The sequence below is a fragment of the Halyomorpha halys genome, unplaced genomic scaffold, assembly GCF_000696795.3.
Source record: "Halyomorpha halys isolate HHAL.00 unplaced genomic scaffold, Hhal_1.1 Scaffold646.1, whole genome shotgun sequence".
Taxonomy (NCBI): domain Eukaryota; kingdom Metazoa; phylum Arthropoda; class Insecta; order Hemiptera; family Pentatomidae; genus Halyomorpha; species Halyomorpha halys.
Genome location: NW_027111017.1, coordinates 216,923 through 228,728, shown reverse-complemented (window position 1 = coordinate 228,728; position 11,806 = coordinate 216,923). Strand labels below are relative to the sequence as shown.

Sequence of the window (11,806 nt, the reverse complement as noted above, 5' to 3'; positions counted from 1 at the left end):
TATATGAAATTGAGATTTGTCTTGTTGCTTCTGTAATGGTAAAATATAGGATAGAATAAACATCATATTCCACATGCACAAATGAAAATCTTACTGATATTGTTAACCAGAATTTTGGAAAACCTTGTTAATAAATTTTATAATGATGAAATAAGTTGTAAAAACTGCAATGAGCATCTACTTATGAAAATTAGATAGTAAATCTGTAGTCAGTATCTCCAGAAAGCTATTAAACTTTTTAGGATATTATCTGTAAGCTAAGAACTGAATTAACTTGCTCATGAATTCATCAGTATCTACATCTATATCACACACCCTTAAATTAGTATTTGCTATATCATATTTAGGTGATTTGTTCATGAATGAAATTATGATTATTAGAAATTGTCTATTTTTTGTTTTTAAATACGGACAATAATAAAATTATTGGATTAGATTTAATTTTCACTTTTAAATATGAAATTAAAGATCCTTTTAAGGAAAGGGTTCTATAAATCTAGTGTTAGGAATGGATTATATCAATTCTTGACACCTAGTGTATGAAATATATCACTCAACAATTAGTAAATAATGAAGTAGAGAGAACTTTAAAAAAAAATATTTCACAATTATTTTGTTATTTTAGTACTACTTACTTTTGTTTTTAAAATACTGTTTACAAGAATAAAATAATTACTATGCTATTAAAAAATTATTGTATGATTATCTTTTTTTAAGTCATAATGTTTGTATAAAGTTATGTTAAAGTGCTTGTTAAAATAATTTTATTCTCTTTTTTTCAGTTTTCCCATTTGTACAAGACGACTCATCATCATTAGTGGAAGTTTCAAGTCAGCAAGCAGAATCTCCTCCAGTTTCTCCATCAAGCACTGCCTCTGGCCCATATATACCCATCAGTGAATGTATTACTGGGAAACCACTGAGTTCCAATTTACATTCTGAAGAATTTTATGATTCCCCCAGACCTCTTCATCCTCCTAGTGAATTGGAGTTGAGGGCTTCTGATTCTACTACACCACCTCTTCAGAGTCCTGGGACTGATACAACTGATAGTCATACTTATCTTAACATCGAGAATTCAAGCCCTAAAGATTTTCAAAGAACCGAAAATGTTGTAAATGACATGTATGATTTTCCTAGATCCCATCAAATGAATGGAGAAACAGAATCTGATCCTGTTCCAGCTCCTAGAAGACATTGTTATTCAAATGCTGCTCCATCTACTGATCTTTTTTTCCGTTATGATTTTGCTGTTTCGTTATCTGGTGATGAGCCTAACTCTCCTCACTCGGATGCTTCAAGTGTGCATTATTCAAATGTCTCTAGCCCACTGAGTGCAAGCAATCCTCCCATAGTTTACAGGGAACTGAAGCCAGGAAGGAAAGCATCAGATTCAATTTCCAATGAACCTTCTCCACATCAACCTAATGTTGATCTTACACACCTAAGGAATCTTAAACCAACCCCTCCAACATCTAGACCCAAAGATGAAAGTAACTATTAATTTTTGTATTTATCTTTTATAAAAATATATTGTGTATTTGTACTTATTTGTACTACTTTTAGCTGCTATTTTCAAAACTTTATAATTATAAATAACTAATTTTGATTGACAAGTGCTCTTATTACCATAAAATAAACTATAATTTACGTTCCAAATTAATCCTAAGTTTTTTTTATTTAACATATGTTATGTTATTAAATTTATTTTAGGTCTTTTATAACTTTTTTTTCTGATAGATGCCCCAATTAAACTTGGACCACCTCCTGTAGGGAGATCTGAGCTTGTTACACATTACCTTGAACGTCATTCTCCTGTATCTAAAACAGCCCATACTGAAACACCTGACCTTGAATCTAGATGCAGTGAGTTTGATGAGGTATTTTTCTTTATATTTTTTAATTTTTAGTTTATTTAAATTAATTAAGTTGTTTAGCAGGAGATGGTCAAAGCTAGGGTCAAAAAGAAATAAAAAAATGTTCTAAACTACTTATTTATTGTCGACTTTTCTACCACAATGTTGGTCTTCATCAGGGTTGATGTGATGAATGGAGATGTAAACAAAGAACTGACTCATCCATCAAAACCTACATTGAGGGTCTAAACGTTAGCAATAAATAAATAGTAAATAGTAGAGAACTATTTGTATTTCTTGTTGACTATAACCCTTACCATCTCTGTCTAAATTCATATATGGTCATGGCTTCATGAATTCTTTTTAAGGCTTCACCATTTAGCACAGTTTTGTGTGACTAATTGGGGGTATCCCATAGGAGCAGCTCCTTAATTGACCAAGCATCCATAGCAAGTTCAACTTTTGCATCCTAATAATTAAAATATGGTGATCTCTTGTACTAGATTTTCCTTCCCTACTAACTGGTCTGAAGATGATAAAAAATTTCCAAGTATATTACAATCTTCTATAAGTAGAAGATTGTGACATTCTTGTATTAATCCTGTCTCGAAGGCTGTTTTTCTATAAATACTCTACAAACCTACATTTAGCCTATTTTTTTTTTTTACACTAAAATCACTTTTATATTGCTTATATGGTCTAACTGGTTTTAGCGGAACTCATTAATTATTGAAATATAGATTTTCGTAGATCATTACAATCATACATTATGACTATATATATGTGCGTGTGTTTTGTTTTGCAGATTTGCAGCCAAGATAGTGGTAGATTTCCATTTTCTGGTTTCCATTCAAGAAATAGCACGAAACATATTGAGATTCAATACCTTGATCTCGATCTTGATTCAAGTGATAGTGGGAATCCATCATCTGCAGAAATCACAAGGAGCACTGTTTATAAAGAAGTTGATTTTGTTAAAACAGAAGCATTTAACAGGACTAGGCAGAAAGTTGAAGAAGAGAGAAAACAATGCTCTGATGCAAATTAACATTAATTTGTTGAGGTTAGTTTTTTTTTTAATTTTATATTATCATCATTTGTTGATGTTAGGTAGCAACTTTAGCTAATTTTATTTCTGTACATGATATGCATTGATGATATTGAATTTTTTCTTTATAAAATTGTTTACCAATATATTGATTTTTAAAATTTATTATCTATTCCTTTTGAAAATATGCTTCTTAATTAATTCTTCTTGCATGTTTTAAATTACTTAGTTAGCCCATACTTATTGTCTTACTTGCTGGTAATATTCTTTATTTATTCTGGGATTAGTCCCATTAGAATAATATTATAGGCATTGACTAGTGGCATTAGTGCCTTAAAGTATGTAACAAAACTAAAAAAAAAAAAATAAATGAACTTAGAGAACTTTGTAAACTATAACTGAAATAATAAATTGGAGAAGAAAAAAATAAATAAACAACAATAGTTAACTGAGTCAAAACAAAACCATATATCACCTAATAAATCATAGGATGATTAATTTCTAATAATATTTATAAAGAAGAATCAAACACTGATGTACTAAAAATAATTAACAAAAAAGAACAATTATTGTTTATGTACATATATTTTGCAAGTATAGAAGAAAATCGAAAACATCAAAGGTTGAAAAATATTTAAAAATTAGTAATAAATAAATAAGAATGCAAAAAAAATTAATAAGTAAAAAATAGAAATCCTCTAAAAAATTATAATTCGAAAGGTATATTCTAATAAAAATAAAAGAAAAGAAATAAATGATTGTATGAGGATACATTGATATCTGCAAATTATATATAGATATTCTCTAATAATATTTATGTTACATTGCATCTATCTTTCTTTCAATTTACAATTTTGTTTAAAGCTTTTAATTGTTATTCTTCGGGAATTGGATGGAAATTGGTGATTAAATAAAGATACAGGATTTGAAGGTTTGAAGGGTGTTTAAGGGCATAGGGAAGAGGAATGGATAAGAAAAGATCTACCAAAGGCAGCGGTTCGATGGGCAATTATATATAAGCCTGAATGCCATGAAGAGGTGTTGCGGTAATGTACTGAGGGCTTCCACCCTTCATATAAGATGAAATGTACAAAGCAATTAATCAACTGTTATAAGTTTGCTTTGAGATCCCCAGAGATACCCCCGTAAATCGTACTACAGTAGTCAAAGTGGAGGAATATTAAGGAAGTAACTAGGAGCCTATGGGTTTCAAAAGGAACTAGGGTAACAAAAGGTAATTTAAATGCTTTTGGCTGGAGAAGATACAACGAGAAATATGGGGACTTCGTTTTTTCAGGAGAGAGTTTGGTCTATGGTGACATCAAAGTTTTTGGTGGATGAATGGAATTTTATTGGACTGTTGCTTAAGAACAAGGTTGGAAGGTTTTAGGAGGTGATTGGATCCTATTATGATTGTCTTAATGTTCTCTGCATTCAACTTATGTTTGTTTTCTGCCCTGTGACTAATTTGATTTAAGTCTTCTTAATGTTTCTCCATGGCAACTAATAGATCAGAAGGTGGGAAGGACTGGTAAATTTGGAAATCATCTGCATTCAGATGTTTGATAAGGAGGGGAAGGTTATTGATGTATATAGCAAAAAAGGGTGGGGAATAGCGATGAATTCTGAGGGACACCGCAGGTGAGGTGTTGAATCATTCATTGATGGAGGTTTATCTGGAACCACTATGCACTGGGAATGCTTTGTTAGGAAGGATTGAAACCAGTTCAAAGATAGAGGAAGATTTCATAGTTTAGTTAGAAGAATGCTATGGTCATGTGTCAAATGCTTTGGAGAAATCTTGAAGGATTAGGATTATTAAGGTTTCAGTGTTCAATGGCAGTTTGGAGTCATGGTTTATTTTAAGGAGAGCAGATTGTATTGAATAGCCTAATTGAGAGCCAGATTGGAGGTTATTGGAGATTGGAGGGAATTGATAAAAGAACATTCTTCTAGAAAGTTTGAGAGTTGATTTTGAGCAAGGCATTCTAGTGGTTTTGAAAGGTTAGAAAGGTGAGAAATGGTATGGAAGTCATAAGGTGAAGAAAGAGTTGGGATTTTATTTAATAGTCGGACTTAAGTGGTTTTCCAAAGAGAAGAAAATGTGGTATTTTGCAAGGAAAGATTGTAGATGTGATAAAGTATGGGAATAAGGATTGAGAGAAAGATTTAATCAATTTTATAGGAATATTATCCGGTCCAAAATCGCTGGTCTGGGATCTTAAAATGGTAGTAGTTCATCGGAGGATACGTGGGAAAAATTTTTTTTTCTGGATTGAAGCTCTTAGTTAGAATATCGAAATGAGTGGGGCGTCCATAGCTCAGTTGGTTGAGGCACAGGTCTTTTCCACCTGGGAACTTTAGTGGCGCCTGTTTGAATCTATTCTGGGGCATTGACTTTTTTCATTGAGTGGCAGTCCCACAAAATGAAAAACTTGACCCTCCACCATGGTTAGAATAGGTTGGTCACCTGTAGATAACCGGGTGATACAGGATTGTGTGTGATGTGTAAGAAATTAAGAATGTAGTGAACTGTGAACTATAGATAACATTTTTTTTTTTGTAAGAAATATATGTATCTGGCAACAGTGGGAGGAGGTTATACATATGATTTAATTACAGTATGATTTTAATGTGTGTGGAGAGTATTAAAGTTTTTTAAATTGATTCAATTCAGTGGGTTTATTTAAAATAAATCTTGGAAGTGACGAGGATGGCATGATAGATTTGGTGTGCATTGGCCTACAAAATTGATAATTCCTAGGAAGCTGTAGACCTCACTCTTGTTACTAGGTGCTCGGAAATCCAGGACGTCCTTAACTTTATTTTCGGATAACTTCAACCCATTTGCTGTGATATGGTGTCCCAGAAAATCCAATTCTTTAACTCCGAAAAGGCACTTCTTGCCATTCGGTGTGAACCCTGCATCATTCAACTTATCGAGAACTAGCTTTAATCTATCATCATGCTTCAGTTTGGTTAAAGAGTACACCAGGGTGTTGTTAACAAATGCAAAACATCCCATGCAGGCAGGCAACACGGTATCAGTTGTCTTTTTGAAATATTTCAGGTTAAGATGTCAATCTTTGTGGCAATCCCTTGAACTGTTATATACCCGTCAACTCCTGAGAAATCATAAAAGGACGAGATGAATCCTCTAACTCAAGATGGAAGAATGCATCCTTAAGATCCATTTTTGAAAATATTCGACTATTGTGCAGCTCGAATGGACTAGGGCAATGTAAGAATGGTGTGCAATGATGAAGTATTGGAAAGAGTGGACTTCTATACCTACCTTGGAACAATTTTCAATAAATCTGGTAAAATAGACCAAGAAGTGTCCAATAGGATAAACAAAGCAAATAGTATTTACTACCAAATATGCAATACTATAGAGGGAAAGAGGGAGGGAGGTAAGGACATCAAGCTCTATATCTTTAAAACAATACATCTTCCAACTATGGATAAAATATTGTTTTTTTGTAAGAAATATATGTATCTGGCAACACTGGGAGGAGGTTATACATATGATTTAATTACAGTCTGATTTTATTGTGTGTAGAGAGTATTAAAGTTGTTTAAATTGATTCAATTTAGTGGTTTTATTTAAAAGAAATCCGACAACGAACAAGGTAAAGATAGAGAGAAAATATTACATCTATAAGAAAAGATTTATCACTGGATTTAGAGATCATGTTGATATTAAAATCACCAATGTTAATGATATTGCAATAAGTGGAAACAAGTTGGACAAGGGAGGATTCAAAGGGTTTATCGAGTGGAACTCGGGGAATCCGGTAAACAACAGCAAATAGAGGAGGAGATATGGTTGAAATTTAAAAAAAAAAACATGTTTTCTGCATGAGAAAAATTAGGAGAAGGGGAATGGAGTAGGATTTTGGCCATTAGACTAACATGCTCATATAATCTGACACCACCTCCCGTGTAATTGGATCTGTCATGGTGCAAGAAACTTGGGAGGAAGGAATAAAGGGCTTAAGCCATGTTTCAGATACTACTATAATGTGGTAAAAATTATTGAGGAAATACTGTTGGAATTCATCGAAATGGACTATAAGGGATTGTGCATTAATGTGACAGGAGCTGAGGATATTAGTCATAACTATGGGGTGGAAAATGGAAAAGTAATAAAGGATATGGGATAGATAATAACTGTTTTTTTTAATATAATGTTATGATTAGATAGAATGTAACTATGATACAAAATTGAAAGGAATTTGTTTCTGGAGTTTTCATAATTGAAAAAATTGTCAATAAAAATTAGGTTATAAGAAAGTAACTAAAGAAAAAATAGAGAGAAAAAAAAAATTCTAAATGTTCTAATGTCATAACAATGTAGATAAATATAAATAAAGTATCTTCTATGCTGAAAAATAAAATTATAACAATATTGCAATGTTCATGAGGGATAGTTGACTGTGGATGACTTATACAAGGAGTGATGGTTGGGGTTGCGGTCAAAATAAAATACAAATAAGTTACTTCAACTTATTTGTGTTTTATTTTGACCGCACCCCCCAACCATCTCCTCATATAATATTGCAATAACTTGAGTACTGAATTAAATGGAAGACATCCAAGTCGCTTGACTTGCCTATGATGACCACTGGGTAGCCATTGGATTGCCTGCACCTGACCCTACCTCTGTTATATGACTTATTTGATTTTCGCCACTTTCTGCTTCTGTCTGGCTAACCAGTATAGCTGATTTTGGTGTGCATCACTGCTTCACTGACATATATAAGGTACAAGTTGCTATCATCCTAACCTAAATTGGCTCTTCTTTGCCACATCAGCTCATCTCTTAGTGTTTCGCAGACAAAGCTCTCTAAAATAGGGTCCAGTGTTTCAACAATGTGTTTCACAAACCTCAGCTGTATCACATGGTCCAGATCGTTCGGACACAGCTTTATGCCCAGGCCTGCACCAATGCTGAGAATTATTCCCACTACAGTCTCGCCTTGCTTCTCCGGAATTCCTCTTATCTCCTCAGAATGTTTTAGGTGATTTTGTTCTGTCTGATTAATTCTAACTTCAAGGTCAGATATTTTAGCTTTTAGGTTGTTTTCTAATTTTAATTCTTCAACTTTTTCTGTTGCTCCTAGTGGGCTTCAATTTTTTTTTGGCCTTTTCATTTACTTCCTGTATTATATGAGATTAGTAAATCTTCTATTTATAGTATTATACATACAGTTTATTTTTCGATTTGCAAGATTGGTATACTTATTCTAAAATGTTGATTAAATTGTTTATAGTAGAATTATTAATCTTTACTATTTTTTCAAAATGTTTTTTATTCTCATATACCAATATATAGTATATATATCCCCTACCGATATATAGTATATATAGGAAGGGGAAGTATTGTGATCGTACAAAATTTTGAATTTGAGTTTTCAATGGAAATACACATTTTGAGGTCCCCTGAATCCAAATAATTCCAAAATAGTCTGTGTGTTTGAACAGCCTGTGAAAAAAAATGAAAAGTGGTATGAAACTGAAATCCCGTATTTAGAACATGTGTGTGCCTGGAATGTTACAGTAACTTTTTTGTAAAATTTAACAACTGAAAGTGCTACTTTACAGAATTTGTTTAGCACATTTCTTTGATTTTCTCCAAAATGGCTTTACCAATTTTGAATAACTCAGTATATCAATGTAAAGCCAGATGATCTTTCATCTAAGAACTAACAAAGTAGTTTAACTGGGCTTAAATGCCAAAGTTTCCAAAAATCTTCCTGTAAAGTATCTTCAATTTTATTTATTTGAAGTAAATAACTAGCTCTCATTGTTAGTAGTTATAAACAGTGGATTAATACAAAGTAGTAAAAATTTGATGAATAATTTAAGGGGGGGAAAAAAAGAAAAATTGAAACTGGAGTTCGATTCAGAAAAAAGCCAAGACTGAACAATCTCTCCTGATTGTTCCGGTATCATTTGTTAAACTATTGTATTATTGACTGGGACAGTGTTGATATTCATTATTCCCACCTCAATAAACCCTAAAATTAAAAGTTGTAAAAAAGCAGAAAAATAAAAAAAATTAATTTAAAAAAAATTAAATCCAAAACATTTATGTCTTTAATTTAGGGCTTTAATAACTGAATTAATTACCTTAATTTTTTTTATTTGAAGAAATAACCATAACATTGTTGGTGGCAATAAACAATAAATATACAGAAAGTATGAAAGATTTTTTCTATTTCCATGATTGTTATGTCAATAATCAGATTTTAATTTCACTTATCTATATATAAAACATATTTTTATCCTAAATAATAAAAAAATAGCTGTTTTAAGACATACAATATTAATATCATCTCAAAGTAAGGGAGGACAGGAAGTGAAAGTTACTGCCCTACTTTGAGATATATACAGACCTGATTTTTAAATGTGTTTTAGAATGTTTTGGAGAAGTTTTTCAATTGTTTTTGAAAATGTTTTTGATTCCTTAAATGGAAACATTAAGGTTGTTGGTCAGTAACTTAATTAGTTTGAAAATACCATTGAATTGTTAGTGTAAAACATTTTTCCAATCAGTGTATAACTTATTTCCAACCAATGAATTACAATTTGCAGTGTGCCGTTCATATTACTATCTTGATAATGTGAGGCTACAATAGATTAGTAATGTTTGAAGAACCCTATCTTTGATTTCTAGATGATTTATAATAGAATTAGCTCTTGGATCGGTGACTTTTTTCCTTAATTCCAAACTCTTCTGTATACATAGGAATTTATTATCAGTTGATTATTGTTTATTATTGATACAGTAGTCCTGATAATTCATATTGTCAAGGATCCTAGGATTGAATGCGAATTATTAAGATGTTCAAATTATCGAGATTGTGAATAATTGGGAGTAAATAATAAAAAATATGAACTAATACAATTAATACGAAGGTTTATTAATATATATAAAGTATAGCTATTAAGAATTTGTTTATTGGTTTGTAAGACTCATAAAAATTTATTATTTCTCCTAATTTGTCTTATTACTTCAAATCTCTACCTGCACATGCTAAGTTTCTTCCCTTTTTATTAAATTTTATATTGTGCCTTTTATGAATAAAAATTGAATATAATTAAATATTCAATCACCCTTTTAATATTATTTCAACCCTTGTATCTGTTCAATGTCATCCTGTCAAGATCTGTAAAGATTTATCCTATGTTGTGCCAGTACTTTTTATTCTATAAAATTTTATTTTTGTGTTTTTTGTTTCAGGAAATTACATGTTTTTAAAACTTTGCTAGTCTCCATTATCATAGAACTGGCAGCTCACGGTGTGCATTATTTAGAAAACTTCCTAATATTACAACTTAACTCTTTATTATACTGATTACTTTTCTCAGGAATCCCAATTTACTTATTTTAGGTTGTTTTGCCTTTTCATATTTACTTTTCAAGTAGATAAATTTAATTGTTACCAAAATGGTTTCATTTCTCTGCACTATATATGTATGTGTTGTGCCATCTACTATGGCATCTTTCTTCTGTGAAGTATTTTATTTTCTTTTTTACATTGTACTCATAAAATAGAAATTCTGGCTTATTCTGTGAAAATTTAAGTATATAGTTAATAATTTCAATTTTTTACCAAACTGTAATTTAGATGTGTTGAATTTTTGTTTTGTTTCTTATCTTTTTTTATTGAAGCCTATATTCTGACGATGCATTATTAGCTCTTATTTCACTCTGGACTTAATTCTTTAAATGTTGTATATCAATTAAATATTTTTGTATAATTATTCTAGTTTTTATGATTCCCTTTGCAGATTGAATCAGGAAATCAAGTATTTATTTTAATTTACATACATGCATTATATTAATTTTTTAAGTTTTAATAAATTAATCTGTTGATATTTCAAGACACTAGCATGTACTAATAATATAAGTTTTATGTTTAGAATATACATGAAGTCTAATTACATTTAAGTTGGTCAGATTACTGGTAATAATTTACAGTATTTATTCGTTATTTAAAAAATGAGCTGCCCGTATTCAATAAAAATGACCTCACTATTTATAAATCATAATTTCATTTCTAAATTAGTTGAATTTGTTAGTTAACTTGAATTTCTGAAATATATTTAATCGTGATTATTAACCCTTTATAGGGCATAATTTCTTTTTCAACTCTTTTCATTAAGATATGCAGTTTAGAGTTTAAATATAATGTTTTAAGCCTACAAACAACAATAATCCACCATAATAACAATCGTCATCCATATATATTATAATTCATACAATTATATTCTCCTCATAATTAGTCAAAATTTGAATTTCATAAAGGAAATCTTGTCATATCTACATTGCTTTACACTGTTCTAACTTTTTTGTAAGAAAATATTGCAAAAAATTTAATTGACAGCAATAAACTTAACGGACAACATTTACATAAAAGACATTAAGACTGAAGTATACACCATGCTAACTAAAAACTTTTATTCCAAAAGATTGATAAATCGATTATGGTACAATAAAATGTATAACAAACATACAACCAGAAACAACACAGAAAGTAGAACACCGAAGAAAATAAAAATAATCGGAACAACAAAGAAAGACAAAAAAGAAAAACCACCAAGTCAAAAAAGAATCACTGAATTTTACAAAGAAATAAACAAAAAGATTACAGTGGACGATAATAGAGAAAAAGGACAAGAGGAAACAAATAGTAATAACAATAATAAAAAATTCTTTAGACTTCAATACATACCAGGCCTAACAAATAAAATAAAAAGAACACTGACAGAATATGATGATATAAGTATCAGAACCGGTCTATACAATAACAATAAGTTACAGAATAAGCTGTCCAAAATAAAAGACAAAGTTAATAAGATGGAAAAATTAAATGCAATTTACAAGATAGAT

General features: G+C 30.6%; 1 protein-coding gene across 1 annotated transcript in view; it reads left to right on the top strand.

Annotated features, from left to right (window-relative positions):
• dos (daughter of sevenless) overlaps nt 1–11,529 on the top strand; it is a 29,616-nt gene extending 18,087 nt beyond the window's left edge. Inside the window, exons 4-7 of the mRNA XM_014427454.3 lie at nt 783–1,493; nt 1,741–1,880; nt 2,662–2,919; nt 10,154–11,529. Of these exons, the coding sequence (XP_014282940.1) occupies nt 783–1,493; nt 1,741–1,880; nt 2,662–2,904 (1,094 nt within the window). The 3' untranslated portion in view covers nt 2,905–2,919; nt 10,154–11,529. The remainder of the gene's footprint in view (nt 1–782; nt 1,494–1,740; nt 1,881–2,661; nt 2,920–10,153) is intronic.
• Nucleotides 11,530–11,806: the final 277 nt, after the last annotated feature.